Source organism: Poecilia reticulata, chromosome 2 (assembly GCF_904066995.2).
Source record: "Poecilia reticulata chromosome 2, P_reticulata-male-v2, whole genome shotgun sequence".
In the NCBI taxonomy this organism is placed as follows: domain Eukaryota; kingdom Metazoa; phylum Chordata; class Actinopteri; order Cyprinodontiformes; family Poeciliidae; genus Poecilia; species Poecilia reticulata.
Genome location: NC_088831.1, coordinates 31,247,484 through 31,268,060, shown reverse-complemented (window position 1 = coordinate 31,268,060; position 20,577 = coordinate 31,247,484). Strand labels below are relative to the sequence as shown.

Sequence of the window (20,577 nt, the reverse complement as noted above, 5' to 3'; positions counted from 1 at the left end):
CAATTTTCTTATTGAGTATTATGAAAAAAATGTGACATCTTCCTGAAGGTGGCAAAAGTCTGGTTGTTCATTGTTCTGTATAAATCATGACTTTTACAGTGAGGGGAAAATTATTGTTTAAAATGTGATATAATGAAATACAATGTGATACATGACACATGTCAAACTCAATTCAGGGGCCTGTTACTTTGACTTCATAGTAACAGTCTACATTCCTGGGTCACAGTTTAGGGTTACAGATGATGTGGGATTATCTCACCACACATTATACCATTTTTTGACAGAGAGGCCAGCAAACTTAAAGAAAATTTTCAAATGATGAAGCAGTTAATATACTTCAGGAATTGACAGACTTTTATACCAGGTGGGTTTAGAGTACTGCAAGCATTTCTTATCATTGAGGTACAAAACAGAACAAGAATTTCTTTACTTGCTCCAATGCTAATAATGTTTCCAATTGTGTGTCCTTGATGCGAAAAGACTGTGTAAAATTTGAGACTAAGTAAAGTAACGTGGAGGTGCCTCATTTATTATTATTATTATTATTATTATTATTATTATTATTATTATTATTATTATTATTATTATTATTATTATTATTATTATTATTAATAATAATAATAATAATAATAATAATGTGTTGCATTTATTAATGTATGTATTTATTTTTATATTTTATTTTGTTTGGCTGTTTGTTTGTTACTGCAGCAGGGGGCGCTGTCGGCTTTAAAAGTTCAGAAATTCGCTCAAGGTTTACATTTGCTTTCTTCTCAACTTCCGTTGTCGGGCTGGTTCAATATCTCGCATAAGTTCTGACAGTTTAGCTTGTATTTCTGTGGGCTCGGAGCTACTCCATTATGCTGCAGTGAACCTTTCTTTCACAAGCCAGGAGAAAACTCGTCTACATGGTATGCCAGCGTCTTGTTTATCTTCATTTCGTACTTTGATGATTAATGATACAGAGTTCAGAGTTCAGGCTCACATCGCTGATTTACTCGTTGGTACACGTTATTTTCCTGGTTCTGATCCCTGTTTTGTGTGAATGTTGGAGAAAGACAGATTGACAAATTTAGCTTGGTTCATAGGAAGTATTTAGAAAAAGAAAACGATCCCAACGGCTTAAACTTTTTATTTTAAATGACGTCAAATGATCTTCTAAGTTGGACTTGTAGGTGGTTCCCCACAAAAATATTTAGGAGGAGCCATATTTGAATTGTCCTTGCTCTACACGTATATAAACAGCTATTTACCAAATTATTTGGAATTAATCACCCATCCTTATTCGTATTTAAAAACAAGTAAACATTACCTATAACATGTTTGAACGTTTCGGTTCCTCGTCACTTCGTGTTGGGAATGTCTAGCATGTAAACAATTAAGGGGGACAGAGACGCATGAATTATTGAGTAAACTATTTCTACTTTCACATTTTACCACTTTACATAAAACAATAATATGTTTAGTATACTGAACTTGAAAGTACATTATTCTGTTTAATAAATTGTACGCCATTTTAATCACGTTTATCCTGAATTGTTAGGTTAAAAGAAAAGCCATATATTAAATAAAAAAGCCGTATAGTTGGCTTTTAAAACCTTAACATTTCTGATTTTGTACAGCCAGCACACATAATCATTTTTAAACTTTAATTTTTCAGTCGTTTCCAGGCTTTTAACTCAAGGAAGTTGTGATCATTTCCTTGGCAAAAATTGAACAGCATGGTTAAAAACAAGTAAAGCTATAATATATATATATATATATATATATATATATATATATAAAATTTTATTTGGATAGGAGCAGATCTTTTATAATGACAAAGAATGAATAAACGGAATGAAAGGCATTAAAGGTGTAAAAGGAATTGTTTTACTGGGTGATACATTTGTACAAATAAACACCAGTGGTCACCTTGGTGACCTGGCTGCTGATTCCCTGCTCTGTCCTATGAGCTGTGTTGTGTCCTCTTCCCTCCAGATTTATGATTCTAGCTGTTTGATAATTGTAAGCTAGTCTGTTTTCAACGAGGAGACTGTTTAATTTAAGTGGTTATCTTTGTTGTGAAAGTTGATTAGCACATGTCGACAAGACTTTTCCAGGGATCATGTGTGGACCTAAAACTGTATTTCTTTATTTCCTGTCAGAAGTGACTCGTCAAAGCAGCATTTCAGGTATTTTATATCTTAAAATCTCCATGGTCCACTGTTGTTCAACTGTTGAATTGTTTCACTTTCATTTAACTCTGTGACGCTTTGTTGAAACAGGAAATGTCAACAAAGCGCCACCCTAAAGAGGCTTGGTGTGTTTAGGCAATTGACTCAAATCATGTGATTCACAGACTGTAACTTGGTTTATTGCATAAATGGAAAATAGCATAATGCTATGAAGAGTCTGGGGGAGCATTAAAGGAGTACTAAGTGTTGGAATGACCTCAAAATGTTTCTAAATCATTAAAACTGTTTAGGTGTAATTTACAGTTTGTTGTAAAAGGACTTTTACTCTTGAGTTTTTTCTATGTATCGTCGCATTGTAACCACAAACATCCACTTAATTTCTGAAGTAACAGGATATATAGTGCATGTTTTTTTGTGTTTTACAAGCAAAAGACTGAAAGGTATGCTGTGAATTCAACCTTACAGACCTAAAACGAAGAGCTGCTCACAGTGAGGAAATGCTGTCGTTTCATCTGCAGTAATCCTGTTATTTATGTCAATAAAGTCGGAGTAAGTCACTAAACTTATTAAATGCTCCAGACAGTTAACACACAGTCAAACTTTTAGTTTTATTTAATTTTGACAAATACCCAAAGCTTTAAAACTAATTTTAAAAAAGCCCTCCTGTTAAATACATGCATCAGATTTGCATAGGGACATTTTTAGAGCAAGTTATAAGGAAGTGTTTTTCCCTGCTCTGTGCTGACATGTCCAAAAGCTTTCAGAAAGAAATAATATGCCCCATCAAATGCCCTGTTCTTTATTGATAGATATATCTATGTCAATCTGTTTTTAAAATTATTATTTGCGCTTAACCAAAATCAACCCTTTTAGACTAATTATAGCAAAGATAATAAAATGAAATGACTTCCTGAGTCTTTGCTCTGCATCAAGATCTGTACTTACCTGGACACTGAAGGGCTGCAAGTATAACTAAAAATGTTTGTATATTTTGAAAGTTCATATTTGTTTTGTAGCTCATTTCAGAAATTGAAACCTACATATTTTATAGATTTGCCACATAGAGTGAAATATTTCAAGTCTTCTTGTAATTTTGCTTAAAGAAAACAGCAATCCAGTTCTGTTTCTTCTTAGCCCAGGTAAGACGCTTCTGATGTTGTCTGGTTCAGGGCATTTATACCCCATGTGTAGGATCCGTCTGAGCGTGGTGGCTTACTTGAGCCTTGGAAAGATCCCCATATTTTTTAAAGGTTTTATATTGACAGTCATCCTGAAGTTATGACTGCTCCTTCCATTTGACTTTCTTTCAATATGCTATAACTTTTTCTGAGACACTGAATTTTGTGTTTTCGTCAGAATTACAACAATCCTCTTTGTGTAGGGAATCTTGAGTTTCGATTCTTAAAATGAGTTACAAACCCCCTGAACTTTCACAAATGAGAATGTTCAAACATGCTTGATTGTAAGATGAGGCATATTTGTTTCGTGGAGTAGGAGACTGATCCAAAGCACACCAGCAAGTTTACCCCTGAAAGGCACACAAAATCCTCAAGTGTCTATAATGACTTTACTCTGTAAAAACCTGACATGTTTTTTTGTTTAATGACAGGAAATGGATTTCCAAAAGGCTCTACTTGATGTGGATAAATCCTTGTCCACTGATGAGGTGGAAGCACTGTCTTTTCTGTGCACCGACATCTTGAGCAGAAAACCAGCCTCTCTGGATTGTGCCAGCAGCCTCTTCTCCTTACTCATGAAAGAAGACCATCTGTCGGCTGGAAACCCACAGCTCCTGGTGGAGCTTCTCCTCACCATCCAGCGCCCTGTTATTTTGCAGAACATTAAACTTTCTTTCCAGTTGCCCTCACCCAGCACCCTCATCTCACCCTACAGGTGGGCCTTCTTCATTGTTTTTTCATAACAGTAAAACAACATTTTTGTTATTGGTTCAAGTTTAAGAGTTGAGCAGAAATCAAAAATGTCGGGATGCACCAATTGCAGTCTTCTGGCCGATCACTGATCTTTAAAAAGTTTGACCAGCTGAGTCCGATTTTGGTTGATACCAGTTTTTTTTTTTTTGTTTGAAATGTTGCGAGGTATAGCAAGAAAGTCACCAAGTTGGTAACAGTGGGGTGACTATTGTAAACTGCAAATGTGCAGACAGGACCTGGTGGGTCCATCTATCAGTCAAACCTCTCCTACAAAGAGGACAGTGGTTTAGTTTATTTTTTAGACCTTTTCTGAGGCAGAGAAGATTGGCGGATAAGATTGGCTTCATGTGTAAGTTTTCAGTCGATTACCAATCTCCCAGAACTAAGGAAATTGGCACGAATAAATAGATGCTCCGCTATAAGAATGTTTTTCTCCTGATTGTAGGACAGTTTTATTCTTGCTTTTCTGTACTTAAAAACAACCCAACTCATTAGAGTAATACACATATAGTTAGAGTAATACAATTGGTTGCAACACATAGTTGCAACCAATTGTCAAAAAGAATATTCCTCACACTATTGTCATTTTTTGTGGAAATATTTTTACCTGAAAATGTCTACCAAAAAACTGCAAAAGTTGGTGTTTTTAAATAGCTTTTGTTCAAATAATTCTCAAATTTTTATTTCCACCAAAAGTTGGAAACCGTTTGCGTTTTGAATTGAAAAATATTTTGGCACCCTGGACAGAAAATGACATAAGCAAAAAAAAATCCACAAACTTTACATTTCTCTTGGAAATAAAATGGCTTATTTTTGTAACACCTACTATGCAAAATTAGGTTTTTAAATTACAGAATAATGATTTTTGTTTTAAGTTTAATTACATTTACTTTAATGTGACGTTCACAGTCATATCAGTGAAATAAGAAAAAACACATAGTTGCAACCAATTGTCAAAAAGAATATTCCTCACACTATTGTCATTTTTTGTGGAAATATTTTTGCCTAAAAATATCTACCAAAAAACTGCAAAAGCTGGTGTTGTTAAATAGCTTTTGTTCAAATAGTTCTCATTTTTATTTCCACCTAAAGTTAAAGCCAAGAATAAGTTCTTCCTCAGTCTGAAGATTTTAATCAGGAATGTGTATTATTGAAAAATGTTGAACCTTTTCTACAATCTCGCACAATCGCTCTTGTTTCAGGAAGCTGCTGTATCGCCTGTCAGAACAAATTACCGAGGAGGAGCTCGGAGAGATGAAGTTCCTGCTAAAGGACGTCCCACGAAGAAAACTTGAGCAAAAAGTAGAGTGATTCTTCCTTTGTTGTTGCTGTGTCAAGTATTGGATGTTTTTCACTCCCACATGAGGCTCATCTGCAGCGGAGGCTTTTTTCGTTTATTCTCATCTTCTCCTTTTTAATTTTGAACCTTTCAAGGCTTGTTGGAAGAAATATTTACACGGATGTTCAAGAAGCCAGAGATTGTTTGAAACATTTGCACGTCACTGCAAGTTTATCTATAAGCATTCTTTACTCTGCAGTCTACGCTGGGAGTCTTCCTGGAGTTGGAGCACCTGGACCTCATAAATGAATCTAGTCTCGAATATCTGGAGACCTTATTTAAGTCGGTGTGTCCTGTGCTGAATGAAGACATTCGTCTCTATAGGAAAGGTAAGCCATTTAAAATCATAGATATCAACCAAATGAGGAACATGACCTGTTTATTTCAAACCCCACGCATTAATACTTTAAATATTCCATTACTTAAGTAGTGTAGGGCTTTTGTTATGCATGCACAGCTTAAGGACTGCACAGACAGTTCTTAAACCCTCTGTCGTGACGAATGTTATATTATACACATTCATCGAGCCAAAAGACGAGATATTTTACTAGAAAAAACTTCTTTTTTTTTTGTTTCAGAAATTTGGCATCCAGAGTCGCAACCTTTGACTGTTATATCAAGTCAGGTAAATCATCTATTAAAGATTAGACATCTGTTCTTTTGCTATGCTCCAGTCATCTTTACAAAAAATATTTTTTCCATTTATTAGACCCCGAAACCTTTCTACAGGACTGACTTCCGGGGTGATAAGAGTAAGTCATCTTATAATCTGGTTTATTTTCTAAATTGTTGCTATTAATATTTTTTTGACACTTTAGTCAACAAAAATTTTAATAATTCTGTTTTTTCTAAGATAAATGGCAGCAAGACTCTTGCTAACTTATTTCACATGGCAATTTTATCTTTTTTCTTAACCTTCCTATTTTGATCATAAACCTTTTTTTTTTCTTTAAGCTCCACAACTTCCTTTGGTAAGTTACCAGAAAGCTTCTGAGTTACCAGACAGTAAATGTATATCAATTTTTCTTTCATTCATTTAATTTTATTTCAATGTAATTTTTCAGCAGCCTTCTGTGAATCCATCAAAGTCCCCAAATGGTATCTATTTATTTATTTATTTATTTCTTCAATTTTTTTATATAATCAGTTTTTCCTTTGCTACTTTATTAAAAACTGATGCATTTTAATTAGTTTTCCTGAACTCTTATCTTATCTACATCTATATCCTAGATATTAGCCAAGGTAGAAGACAGTTTCTAACAGTCTTTACTAACATTTACTTCTGTTCCACACTTTTTTCAGGGGAAATGGCTTCTTTGGATACAGTGAATCCAGAAAAGAACAACCCAGAGTCTCAGGAAAATGATGAGGTTTGTACATTTATTCTTCCTTTACCTTCTAAAATAAACGCTCAAGTAAACAGGGTCCTGCTCAATCTGGAGAAGGTTGAAATTTGGTTGAAGTATTTTCCAAGGTTTACAATTTTATTTCCGGTCCTACAGTCTAAAATGTTACTTTCCTTACTTCCTTTCTGTACGTCCTTCCATCACTCTGTGCTAAAAATCACAAGTTACCATACAGACTGTTTACTATTTCTTTAAAAAATGAGGGAAAGACCAGATGATGAGGTCATGACTTTGTAAATTTCTGATTTGGTGAAGTGAGAGGAGGCACCCCTGTGGATGTATTTTAAGGAAACACCTTGAACACACTGCTTTGTTGTTTGGCACAATGGAAAAGTCAAAATAAATGAGTCAAGATGTCAGGAAGAGAATTGTAGAGCTGCGCCAGTTTGGTTCAGCCTTGGGAACAAATTTCTCATAAAATTGTTGGTTGATCCCTTATCTCCCAAAATTAAGGAAATTGGGGTGGATTTATTGGCCGGCCAATTTTTTTGATGCTCGCCTAATTCAAACAGTTATGTGGAAGTAGAGACGTGATGGAAATGTCCAACCATCACAACGCTCAGGAAGGAGATGGGTGCTGTGTCCCAGTGAAGAAAGTGTTTTGGCCCAAAATGCAAAGATCAACCCAGAACAAAAGCCAAGAACAAAATGGTGTTATTATCCACAGTGAAATGTGACCTGAACTGACATGGGCTGAAAGGCCACTCGGCGAGAAGCTAAAACATTACTCTAAAAGAAACATAAAAAAGTAAGATTTGCACTGCACGTAGGAGCAAATACCTTCATTTTTGGAGACATGTCCTGTATTCTGATGATGATGAAGTAAAACTTTTTGGCCAAAATGACAATCGTTGCATTTGGAAGTAAAATTGAGATGCTTATACCATCCTAACTGTGAAGTATGGAATTCATACCTTTTCAAATCCAAATATGGATGAAATGCATGGAAACTTGTGATTTTGAAGACATTAAGAAATGAATCTCCGACCTACTCTTTTTGACGTTATTGTGACATTTTACAAATATAAATAATTCAGGTATTCAAAATGACCTAAAACAATAGATGTTTGATCTGATTAAACTTCAGACGGTGTGAAAAAGTGTTACATACTGTTTGCAGTTCTGTAATTTGATTCCATTTGTTTTTTTGTATTTTTCAAATGTAAAATGTACTGCAAAGGGCCTTGAATTTAGTTTTTATTCTTTGTGGATTTCTCCTTGTAGGTTCTGTGTGATTACCCAATGACTGGGAAGAGAGGGGTCTGTGTGATAGTGGACAACTTTGATTTCTCTAAATCATACCACAAATTAAATAATCGAGAGGGATCCAAGTTTGATAGAGGTAAGTTTATGTGTGATTACCTTCTAATGAAATCTGTTGTGTGTGTGTGTGTGTGTGTGTGTGTGTGTGTGTGTGTGTGTGTGTGTGTGTGTGTGTGTGTGTGTGTGTGTGTGTGTGTGTGTGTGTTTTTCCAGACTCTCCTCTGGGAGTAATCACTGTATTTACAACCATTTTCATCTATTTGTGTTCTTTTCAGATGCTCTGAAAGAAGTATTTCAGTGGTTGGGCTATGAGATGTACACATACCTAGACTATAATGCGGCTCAGATAAAAAGTTTGTTTGCCTGCATCGGCCAACAGGACCACAGCCAGTACGACAGCCTGGTGTGCTGTATTCTCAGTCATGGCATGGAGGGTAAAGTGTACGGTGTAGATGGCAACCTCGTTGAGATCAAATTGCTGATAGAGTGCATCAACGGAGAGAAGTGCCCGTCTTTAATTGAAAAACCCAAGATGCTTTTCATCCAGGCCTGTCAAGGCTGCAAACAACAGTATCCAGTCCATCCAGACGGCATTGAAGACGAAACAACACGAATTTCTGCTGATGCGAAAGTTGTAGATGTGAGGAGCCCAGTCATAGCTGACTTGCTGGTGGGCATGTCCACGGTTCCTGATCATGTCTCCTTCAGAGATAAATTGTGTGGCACCTGGTATATCCAGTCGTTGTGCAAAAACCTCGTCAAGTATGTGCCAAGGTCAGTAATGCATGTTGACATCTGCTGCTAATGATTTAGTGGTGGAGAGAACTCGCAAGTGCATTTCAAAAAATATGATTGTAATTGAAAAGTTAATTTATTTCATTAATTTGATTCAAAAGAGAGAATCATAGTTTATTATGTACACAGCGACATGAAGTGCTTATTTCTGCTGTCATTTGTCAAGTTTCTATAAAATAAATGTTTAACTTGTACAATTGAATTACCATTAGTGGTGATGGCCACATGCGGTAACAGCTCTGACCCAAGCTGTTCTTTGAATACTTTTTAAATCTAACTGAAAAATCTCATGTTTTCCCAGGAGGGTTGACCTTGTCTCCATTCTCACAAAAGTGAACTTCGATGTTAGCAGCATGACCGATGCTAGTCGGCTGAAAAAGCAAATGCCTCAGCCGGCCTTCTCGCTCCGAAAAAGGGTGGTTTTCCCTGTCCCTGAGAAACCCCCACCCGAAATTGGAGCGTTGACCAAAGACAATCCCTGAGAGACATTGGATTTTTTTTTAATGTTTTTTTGTTTCACTGACAGTTTACAATTTTTAATCACATCCTGAGTTTTGAGGAATCAGGTTTATCCATTCTTTTGTAGGAATCCCTTTTGAGTTGTAGCTCTTCAAATGATATTAATAAAGTCCTACTCTCAACCTTTTACTCAGACTCTCAATATAAGCATTTTATCATATTTTCTGTGCTCTTGTAATCAATTTAGGTCTTGTAATTTGCTATATATTTTATTTGTGTTCACAGTAATGTATATAAACTTCTTTTTTGTTTTATCATTTTACATTTATGCCGTTTTCCAGCAACTTGCATAAAAATTAACATTATATTCAAAGTGTCACAAAAAGCCAGCATATCAGTGCTACAACCTGATTCTTTAGTTTTCTGTTTGTTCTTGACCAGATCTCCTCCCATTTACCTCAGGGATGTTGCATTTTTATAAACTTTAGCTCCAAAGTGTGATTGGAGTTACCTACCACAAATGTTTGCACAATTACAGACATGATTTATTCTAACATAAATGCTCTTGCTAATTTAATATACTTTTTCAAGGGCTATATTAGTAGACAAGGTTCCTGCTGCCTTTCTCGTGAATATTATGACAGTTCATTTGAATAATAAATGGCCATGTAAAGCACTCTAAAACACCTCTTTCACAATAAAAGAACTGAGCTAAATGAATGAAATTGTGAAATAAAATGATCCTAAAGAAAGAAAGTAGCCAGTTACTTTATTAGTGTCCATTAAAAAAAGAAACTATACAGCCGGAATGCTTTTCCTGATTGTCTTCTGAATTTGTCATCACTAACAAAAAAAGATAGATTTCCGCTCATGCCTGGCATGATAGTAAGGGGCCTCATAAACTCTAGGTAAGTTTCAGTGGCACTAGTGGGACTTTCCCAAGGTTTGTTTTCGCATATCTTCCAACAAAATTTGAGGAAATGCGGTTCCAACAAAACCAAGTCTCTACCTGCAGGGGGCGATAGGCATTTTCCAAACCATTTAGTGGTTGCAGTTGGCCCGGATGTTTATACGATTTGTATTTTTTTCCCCCTACCATTAGACTCCTTAGTTGTCAGCTATCGCGATCTGGCAGTCTAATTAATGATGTAAGGAAAATGAAAAATTAAATGTCTAAGAAACAGCAGAGGGACCTTTAGGTTGTAGGTTCTCCTACAACATCGCTGCTCTGGCCCTTTAAGAAAGCCGGGGATCAAAGAGGTAGCACAACACGTCAAAACGCCGCGTCTTTTTTCAGTCTCAATGCAATTTTACTGTTTTCAGTATATATATTTTTCATTTAATTCCAATTAAATCCGGAAGCGTACATGCGTGTGAGTTACAGTTATTATTGTACTTTTGAAAATGTCCTAAATTTATTATGTTAGGCTTTTTCGTTATTCATGGAAACCATTTTATTCGCTTTTCTGTGACGTTCTCTACATTCTGGTTGTTGGTCGGGTTGTCCAGGCGCAGGTCGCCGAGTAAAATGTAACCAATTTCGTGTGAGGGTATTAATATTTTCAACAAGCCCTAAAATACCCCTAACTCGTTGGTTTCATCGTCAAACAAATTATTTCCCTCGTCACTCCACCGGGATACCTCGCTGTAAAGATATCTGTTTCTTTAGCAATGATTTGGTCTGTTTCCTAACAGTTATTTATATGTAAAGCGATGATGGCTGCTGGTTTTTCTTTGGAGGAAACGGCTGCAGACAATAAATCTTCCTGCTAATTAAACGGAGGAGGGATTTCAGCTGGACACCTACAGCCTGTAAAATTCTGAGTAACTGATCGTTTTCAGCAAATGATACAGATATTAGCTTTTTTTTTTTTTCTTGTTGTCAAGTATGGGTTATAGTGAGACTTTTCGCAATCAAGTATTTGGATGTGATAACTTTGTGCAGTGGTCTTAATAATCATAATGTGACATGTCAGATTCAAAAACTTACAGGTATTTCAAAGGCATTTATTGACAAGAAGCTGAAACCCCGCACAGGACCACGAACTACTAAAATCCAATTTGTAATTCTGTTTCATAGTGCATCTGATAAGCAGAACAAGCTTAAATCATAAACATGTCTGAACAAGCATACCAGTCACCAGCTTCTTCTGACAGAAGGTGAGTTTTTTTTTTCTTACTTTTAAACATAAACTTGTCTTACAAATTTAAAAGATCTAGGATCTCAATTCAACATAGTTTCTACTGTTTTCCTGGTGCATAAATAGTGTTTTGGAGAGAGATATGCATATGTGACAGTCCCTGATAAGCAGGTAGCAACCAAGCCAACCAGCTGCACCTGCAGAAGGCCTCTCTCCAAACCATTAATGAAACAACAGCAAAACTAAATAGGCACTAACATGATCAAATCCCTTTCGTGTGTAATATGAAAATGGCAAAAATAATCACTAAGCAATATAGAAGAGCAGTATTAGGTTTTAACTAATACTGCTCAGATACCAAAATAAGACATCTGAGCTCTGCTGATGACTGCTTCTTCATATATTTTCTCTTTCGTGCATTTCTTGTAAAGTCAAAGCCGATGATTTTTGTTTCCGTGTTGAACAGCCTGAGCACCCCAGAACCACAGAGGACGGGCTCCTGGAAGACACCCATACAAATCCTGTATGAACATGGCGTCGTTATTGGAGACCTCCCTGTGTTTGTGATGGAGAAAGCAGAAGGAGAGGCTCACCAGCCCAGCTTTGTCTTCAGCGTGACAATAAGAGGCGTTAAATGTACAGGTGTGCAGCAGTAAGCGCTTACAGTGACTCGCCAACGTACCCATACAGATTTGTACATGTTGGGATTTAATGTAATTGACTAAAATAGAAGTAATATATAATTGTGAGGGAAATAAATGTATGGTTTTTAAGCTGATGCTGCAATTAGACCTTCAGGTTTTCAAAGTTAGGTTTGTACTTTCTATTAGATATATATACCTATATTTTGGTAACAATATATTTGAAGGGGGTGAATAAGACTGACATGACACTGTCATAAACATGACATAATACCTGTCATGAACATGAATAAGCCTTCATGAATATTTATGACTGTTGTCATAAAGCGTCATTCGTAAATTATGACACTTTTAATACAAAGTTGACATTATTCAAAATGTCTTTGTTATGACAACCTGACATTAACCAAGAAATCATTACTGTTATAAATTTGTTATAAAAGTATTACTGATTGCACTTTAAAAATTAGATAACTTTATGTTATTAAAGGTAAAGTTTAAACAGTAATGATTTCTTGGTTAATGTCAAGTTGTCATAACAAAGACATTTTGAATAATGTCAACTTTGTATTAAAAGTGTCGTAATTTACCGAATGACGCTTTATGACAACAGTCATAAGTATTCATGAAGGCTTATTCATGTTTATGTCATGTTTATAAGACTGTGATGACAGTCTTATTCACCCCCTTCAAATAAAGTGTTACCTATTTTTTAAAATTTGTCTTTTTTTTCCCCCCAAATTAATGACGTAACCAAGAATCAAGAATCAAGAACCAGGTCACATACTTTACATCATATTTTCTCCATGTGGTTCCTGGGCATCAAAATAAAATATTTAAACCCAGTATATATGAATTAAGATATCGTGGATCACAAATTATACTGTTAAGAATCAGTATTTATTACAGATATGTCCATTGCAGTATTGAAAAGCTCTAAATAATAAAAAAAGTGAAATCTATATAACCCTCTACTGTACTGTAAATTTTTTATCCTAACTTAAGGAAACTCAATCTATAAAAACTGTTGAATCTAGAAAAGAGATGGACATCGTAGCATCCTGGGTAGTTGGAAAAAATGTGAAACATAAAAAAAAATGTCATAGAGGTGGAACTGCACACCAAGTAGAAAGATGGGAAACATTGACACATGTTCTCACTGCAAAGTTTTATTTTAGGCCTGTTTTTTTTGTCCTTAAGGGTTGAAGTTGACATTATGTGAAACTGTGTTTTTAAATCTGTTCTGTCATTTGTGCAACATAATAAATGTTTCTGCTTTTACAGGTCAGGGACCCAGTAAAAAGGCAGCTAAGCAGCAGGCTGCAGAGGCCGCACTGAAAATTTTGAACATCGACTCTGAAAGTGGGTGAGTAGAGCTTGACAAACCGTGAACTAATTGATATTTATCTAAAGAATAAAGGGCTTTCCTACTGAAATAAACTTAAGAAAAAATGGAAATGAAATATACTTACTCGGTCTAGAAAGAGGAAAAATCAAAGATTATTCTTAGCTAAATGTTTTGAAGTAAAATACAGATTAGTATATTTGAATTTTGTTTTTACTGACTCATCTACAAACTATTAATCTGAGAACATTATTTTGCAATCTATAGATTGTCGGATTTGTCGTTTACAGAAAGTCTCAACACTTAATTTTCAAATCTGGTTTGTGAAACTTGAAAATAAATTAATCTCTTACCACAGTAGATGATACTCAGACTTTAAAATGTTGGTAAAATCAAACCTTCAATTTTAGTACATTTATAAACTCATTAGTAATATGATTAATTAAACGTGGGTTGTTAATTTGTTGGACCGATGTCATGATGTCTGTGATGTTGCGTCCAACAGGGCTGTTCCTGAGAGGTCCAACACTAACGGCGTCATAGCAGAACCAAACAACCCCGTGGGCCTGCTGCAGGTGTGCTTTTACAAGGATCTCAGATTTTTGCATGCACATGTCAACTTACGAATGAAGAAACCGTGCATCAGACTTATGATCTGAGCATGATATTGAATTAGACATGAATTTTGTTTTTTTTGTTTCAGGCCCTGGCGTTGCAGAGACGATGGCGTGTTCCTGAGTACATAAATTTAATAGAGATCGGGCCGCCGCACCGAAAAGAGTTCACAATAATCTGTAGACTGGAGTCGCTCACAGAACAGGGTGTGCTGTTTTTGCTGTTATTTATTTCTATTTAAAAAACAATTAAACTTTTTTTTTTTTCTTTCATTTGTTTGATGGGATTCTTCTGAGGCTTAGTTTTTACGTTGCAGGGGCTGGAAACACCAAAAAAGCAGCAAAAAAAGAAGCGGCAGAGAAAATGGTGGCGAAGCTTCAGAGTTTATCGGGATCCTCTGAGATCACATGGGTCTGCTATAGTTTGCTTTTATATATATTTTTTGTTTAGTTTTGACTTTTTGCCATACGTTTTTGTCAAAATTGAAATCAATTTAAACTTTTTTTATTTGGACCTCATGTTTTTAGACTCCTAATCCGAGCGTTTGCTTTGAGAACATCAGGAACTCCACAGCAGAGAAGATCTCTCTACTCAGGAGGAACCCTCTGAGCATTCCCAACACTGACTACATCCAGATGCTGCTAGATCTCTCCAAAGAGCAAGGCTTTGAGGTCACATACTTTGACATAGGTGGGATATCTACATCTAAGCTGGTCTATGAGAAAATCTCTTTCATTTTCCTTCCATCTCCATCCCATCCCCTCTGACTGTTCCAACCAGAATAAAAAATGATCATTTCACGTTTTTCTGGAATAAAATGTTCTTTATTCTAGGAGTTCTTGAAGATGGAAAATCTATTTAATTTGAAAAACAGAAAAGATTAAATGTTCCCCGATCTCTCCTTTTTGAATCAACCCCTAAAATAACTGACAATTTTTATTCTATATGTATATATATATATATATATATATATATATATATATATATATGAGACAATCCCTGTTGTCTAAGTGTGTCTGTTTCTTTTCTTCCTCTCTTCATTATGTCTTTCCCTCCTTTCTTCCTTGCTGCCTTAGTTAAATGCGTCACGAGTTTGTTAGGTGTGTCTAAATTTGAAAACGTTAAAGCACCGTTGCATGTCTTTGTGTTTGATTCCAGGTAACATCTGATGACTTCTGACGACAGAAGACACAATCGGCTCTCCTTTTTCAACGTGTCTGTTGTTTTGCAGATGAGCTGACGGTGAACGGTCAGTACCAGTGCCTGGCAGAGCTGTCCACCAATCCCGTCACCGTGTGCCACGGCACCGGCATCTCCTGCAGCAACGCCCACAACGACGCCGCGCACAGCGCCCTCCAGTACATGAAGATCATGGCTTCCAGCAAATAAAAATCCCACCAGCACCTGCAGATTCTCTACCTGACCCCCGTCATCTGTACCCATCTGTGTCGCAGAGCAGCTCCACTTGATTTCTGCTGGTTTTATTGGAACTGATGAGATGAAAAGATCCAAAACTTTTAGCATAAGCAGGTATATCATGGTGCTTTTAAGAGGCTTCAACTATCCAGAATATTTAAGCAAATGTTAAGTAAGAACAGCGAATTAGCTTTTTAACATGCCTTGAACTAATCATGCTTTGCTCATTTAGATTTTACACTGCTGACTCGGTTCTTTCACTTGATTTACAGTCAGGAAGCAAGTTGCTTCAGTTTCCAGTTAGTTTCTTTTTTTTATTTTTTAACTGGCATCACAGAACATTATATATCAGGAGAAGTAATAGTTTGACTGCTAGAAATGTTATCCATTTAAATCCACCCCGGAAATTCAGTTTGTAAACAGTGGATCCAGAAAGTGTTCACAGTGCTTCACGTTTTCTACATTTTCTATTACAAACCTATTCCATATTGTTTGAATCTCTTTGCTCAAGACAATTCTTTTGATTTCATTCTTTGCGTTTGACCTCTGACCTGCGCTATTAACTGTGGAACCGTATGTAGATGCATGTGCCTTTCAAAATCGACTCCAATCAACTGTATTTACCACAGACTGACTCCATTTAAGCTGCAGAATCGTCTAAATGTTGAGCTTCATTGCAAAGGCTGTGAAAACTTACATAAATGGGATTTCTTCATTACGTTTTTTTTTTTTTAGTAAATTTGCAAAAATCACTTTTTTTCAATATTGTCATAAAATGGTATATTTGTGTGTAGACATTAATTTAAGACGATTTAGAATAACGGTGTAATGAATGCGGTTTGTCCTTAAAACAGCTACTTTCATATTCTCATGCGGTGCAGCTACTTGTATAGATGTGATCCTCTTAACAACGCTCCCAACCTGTGCAAGACCGGAGCCTCTGTTTGTTTTGAAACCAGCAAATAATCCCAATCAAACTCCTGAGTTATGGCTGCTCACGGTCGGGCTGATGGTTGTTGATTGTTGCAGTCATTGCTGGAGATATTTCTCCAAGGAGCTGTCCGACAGGCGGCCGTCAATTTGTTTGGGCCGCGCGCGTCTTCCAGTTCTGGTCCGCTTACGTCACAGATGGTCCACATGTGGATTCAGTTTTGATTTGTTTAGCTTAATACCAGTAGTAATGAAGAATGCCCGGTGTACAAAACGATGAGATAGTTCTTCACTGACCATAGAGATGGTTTTTGTTTCAAAATTTTGGAAAATACAACACATTTTTATGATAAATTTCAGGTTTTTTGGGGGATTTTTTTATGGATTTAGTTCAGTAGTCATACATATTAACAATTTTAAATGTGGTCAAGTGCTGAAGTTGAGACCAGATGGTTGCATACATTAGAAAATAACACAAGGTTTTGTTTTTATTCTTCTCACTGTTTAAAGTTACATTAGACTAAATTCAACCTTTTTTTTTTTTTTGCGCAGTTCAGATTACTTCAGTTATTTCTGTTTACTAAATGCCACAATGATGTCATGCAAAAATATATTTATCTTATCAATTTCTTTGTGTTCACACACTTTGTGTTTACACACACTTTTTTAGTTCTTGGAAGAATTGCTTGTTGCTGAAATGTGCTGTACATGTAAACTTACCTTGCTTCATCTGCTCTCAATTAGTGTTTTTTTCCCCTTTCATCTTGACTGAAAGCATTCTGATGTTCAGTTTTGCCCCAAACCCTCAACCACAACTGCAGTTTCTCGAGGAAGTAAAAACAGACCCACTCCTCTGCTTGTCGTTTGCCATTTTATTAGAACAAGCACTATGCAGCAGCAGTGTACAGTGTCCATGGAAAGATATGTACTTAGTTAAAATTGCACTTTAGAAGGTATCCACTAGGGAGTAGATCTGAATAAAACCAAGCTGACTTTTAGTGCTTTGTGATCTGTGTCAGTCCACAAGGAGGATTGGGTCCAAGTTAGAAAATAATAACCTTTCTCTGTAAGGCATCAAAGACATTCATTGGCAAGCTAAAGTTGTCTAGACATGCAGGTGGAGCGATGGATGTAGAAAGCTTCAGGTCATTTTTTATTTATTTTTTTCTCTCCTGATTCTATGATACAAGGACTACGAGAAGCACGTCTTTAAAGCCGCCAGCATGATGCAGTCGGAACAAAAATACATTAAATCTAAACTATTCTGTCCAGAGGGAAAGCCTTGGTGTGTGTAATCGTCTGCAGGTAGATGGAAAGTGTGACTTTCTTTAATGGCATACCTTCTTCTCGGCGTGGCGTTCCTGTCAGGTGTGTGTGACGCATTGATAAATGCATTAAGGCACAGCAAGTGAAACTGAAGAGTTTTAGCGTTGAGATTGTGATCCAGAATTTTTTTTTCCTTCCTTCTTTTAAATAGAGAATCACATAGATGCAAAGCAGATCTACTTTTTTTGGTTTTTAGTCTTCACTTTATTTATATATATAATATATATATATATATATATATATATATATATATATATATATATATATATATATATATATAAATAAAATGTTCCTCCCTCACCCTGCAGTCCAGTGTGCGCGTACTCAAATGTGTTGGAGGGCTATTTTAAAAGGATATTAGTCGGAAGAAGAAAATAAAAATAGGGAGAGCTGCTCAAAACCTTAAAGCTTCTCTGTTTTGCAGTAAATATACAAACTTTATATAACTGTCTTTTTTTTTTTTTTCAGAAGCAAAAGACGTAGCAGTAAGTTTTCTGGGGAATCCGACATGAATCTGGTTAAAAAAAAAAAGGTAATAAAAATTAGCCTGCTGCTCTTTTACATGGCAACCTGCAGGTGTCGCTGCTGCTTCATAATTTATATCGTCTGCTGCCTCGGAAATTTAAAATAATAGCTTTAACAACTCATTAGAAAGGTTGGTAATTTGTTATCAAGGGAATTAACAAAAATGTGAAAAAAAATTGAAATTAACGTGATTTGCATGACTTCACAATCTCTACCACACTTTTGCTTCATCTTTTCTCAAACTGACACTGCGAAACATTTACACTGCCTCTCAAAATTATTCACACCCCTTGAATTTACTTCACATATTTTCGCAGCCACAAAACTTAATGGGTTTCTAATGAGATTGTATGTGATAGACCAGCACAGTGTGAAGTAGGAGTATAAAGACGCCGTTTACCTTTTCTACAAATATATATCTGAAAAGTGAGACATGTATTTATATCCAGTGCCCTTTACTATGAGGCATCCTTATTAGCAGATGAAGTACACCTGCGTGTAATCTAATATAGATGGAGATAAATTCAGGGCAGACATGAAAGAAAACTTCCTAAAGGCAGAAAATGATTTGAGACTGGGGTATTCATGGATTAGAGTGGCCCTGTCAAAGTCCAGATCTATAACCAAACGAGAATCTGAAGCAAGATTTGAAATATTTCAGTGTCTAGACGTCCAAAGATGTTTGAGACAGACCCCAAAAGACATGCAAGGGTTACTGAATAAGAACTTACACATTTTAGATTTTTATTTGCAAAAGCATATGCTTGTTCCCTTTTCCTTCCACTTCACAGCTATGCTCCACTATCGCCTAAAATCCCAACAAAACACATTTAGGTTTCGTGGTTGTGACTTGACAAAATGCGAAGGAGTTTGCGAAAATTAATACTCTTGCGGGGCGACGTATCGGCGCCACCTGCAGACAGGAAAAACTAATTTCTAATGTATTCTTGCAGCACATTCTGACCCTAAGCAAGTCTTTGAGGTTTTGTGTAATTTAGAAGAGTTGATTTCATGGAAAATAATAAATCATGACAATGTTTTAAGTATTCACCATCTCTTCTATTTATATTCTAAAGCTAACGTACATGTTTTATATTGTTTACTCCTGTAAACGTGTTAGTAACGTGATCTCTCTTCACTGTTTCTGTTAATCTAGTACGAGTCGATTCCCCAGAGAAGATTCTGCCACCTAACAGATTCATTAGTATTAAAAAGCAAAAATAAATAAAAATCTGCCAATTCAAATAATTCTTTCACACAAGATATTCTTTTTTTTATATATATATATATATATAAAAATACGTCTTTTTTTTCTCTACAATATTTGATGATATAGTAAATACGGCTTTATGCCGGTGAAAGCTGCTCTCTAAGCATGCACATATCGGTAGGTATTCAAAATGTCTACTCCATAGACTAGTCTAAGCCAAACTGCTGTCTGGAAACGAAATGGCTTCAACTAAAAGGCGCCTAATCCTTTGACTCGTATGGGGGTCTTTTTAAGGCAAGGACAAACTGGGAAAGTCAGAAGAGCTGAGGAGAGATCTACGTAGTAGTGGCGACCCGGCTTCCACAAGCAGGATGAGGATGTTTCCACGGATGGGTGACCATGTAGCAGCCCCTCGACGTCGTTCTCAGCTCCGCAGTCCTTCTTGTCCATGCGCACAGACGTCGCCGGGTGTTCCTGTCCAACACCCCGCTGTGCATAGGTAAGCGCTTCCTGGTCCGCAGCGATGGAGGCGGAGCTCCGTGTGCTACCACAGGCTGACGGTGGGCTCCATGTTGATGAAGCCGGGGTTTTTGCGGAGCTCCCAGTACATGTTGTTGGAGACCCACCTCTCCCTGTGGTTGGCGTCCACCATTTTTCTGCACAAAACGGGCAAAAAAACGATGCAGTATTTTTAGCTTCTTTTTTTTTTTTAATAAGAGAATATTTTTCTAATGATTTCCTCATGATTTATTTTTGTTATATTTATATAAATGGGCACTTTTATGCCCATTTATATACAAGAGCATAAAAGTGGTATTATTAGTAAAAAGATTAGCTAAACCGTGGATTTGCACCTTTATACGTCAACATTTCTTCATTGATTTTGCCTCTTTATGCGTTACAAAGTTTTTGTGCCTTTTTTTAAAATAAGGAAGACACGCCTTGTAGTTACCAGGTAACTTGTCTTCTTTTACTAGCGGGATTTTCAAAATGAAACCATCATAAAAATCCTTCAAATAATGGCTGTAGTTCAGTGGCATCCAAACATTTTTATGTTCCAA

General features: G+C 36.2%; 3 protein-coding genes across 13 annotated transcripts in view; 2 read left to right on the top strand and 1 right to left on the bottom strand.

Moving 5' to 3' along the window:
* The first annotated feature begins 750 nt into the window (after window positions 1-750).
* Window positions 751-9,556, top strand: casp10 (caspase 10, apoptosis-related cysteine peptidase). 5 transcript variants are annotated; one of them, XM_081603506.1, is made up of 14 exons: window positions 754-908; window positions 2,145-2,171; window positions 2,640-2,723; window positions 3,784-4,067; window positions 5,308-5,407; window positions 5,644-5,773; window positions 6,023-6,069; window positions 6,154-6,196; window positions 6,399-6,415; window positions 6,509-6,542; window positions 6,747-6,814; window positions 8,075-8,192; window positions 8,389-8,887; window positions 9,210-9,556. In XM_081603506.1, exons 4-14 carry the CDS (start codon window positions 3,787-3,789, stop codon window positions 9,388-9,390), a joined length of 1,518 nt encoding a protein of 505 aa, XP_081459632.1. In that variant the 5' UTR covers window positions 754-908; window positions 2,145-2,171; window positions 2,640-2,723; window positions 3,784-3,786; the 3' UTR covers window positions 9,391-9,556. The 5 variants fall into 5 exon arrangements, with proteins under 5 accessions (XP_017159209.1, XP_008400103.1, XP_081459632.1 ...); XM_017303722.2 differs by lacking the exon at window positions 2,145-2,171; XM_017303721.2 differs by lacking the exon at window positions 2,640-2,723.
* Window positions 9,557-10,237: 681 nt separating this feature from the next.
* Window positions 10,238-17,311, top strand: prkra (protein kinase, interferon-inducible double stranded RNA dependent activator). 4 transcript variants are annotated; one of them, XM_008398745.3, is made up of 9 exons: window positions 10,238-10,515; window positions 11,448-11,527; window positions 11,975-12,150; window positions 13,434-13,515; window positions 14,000-14,069; window positions 14,198-14,315; window positions 14,426-14,520; window positions 14,637-14,799; window positions 15,341-17,311. In XM_008398745.3, exons 2-9 carry the CDS (start codon window positions 11,484-11,486, stop codon window positions 15,496-15,498), a joined length of 906 nt encoding a protein of 301 aa, XP_008396967.1. In that variant the 5' UTR covers window positions 10,238-10,515; window positions 11,448-11,483; the 3' UTR covers window positions 15,499-17,311. The 4 variants fall into 4 exon arrangements, with proteins under 4 accessions (XP_008396967.1, XP_008396949.1, XP_008396940.1 ...); XM_008398727.3 differs by having other exon boundaries at window positions 10,245-10,627; XM_008398718.3 differs by lacking the exon at window positions 10,238-10,515 and adding an exon at window positions 10,634-10,740.
* A 1-nt stretch (window position 17,312) lies between these two features.
* The window catches only part of osbpl6 (oxysterol binding protein-like 6), a 45,328-nt gene continuing 42,063 nt past the window's right edge, over window positions 17,313-20,577 (bottom strand). For all 4 annotated transcript variants that reach the window (XM_008398784.3, XM_008398767.3, XM_008398758.3 and 1 more), the window contains one exon: window positions 17,313-20,172. In XM_008398784.3, coding sequence (XP_008397006.2) covers window positions 20,061-20,172 — 112 coding nt within the window. In that variant the 3' untranslated portion in view covers window positions 17,313-20,060. The remainder of the gene's footprint in view (window positions 20,173-20,577) is intronic.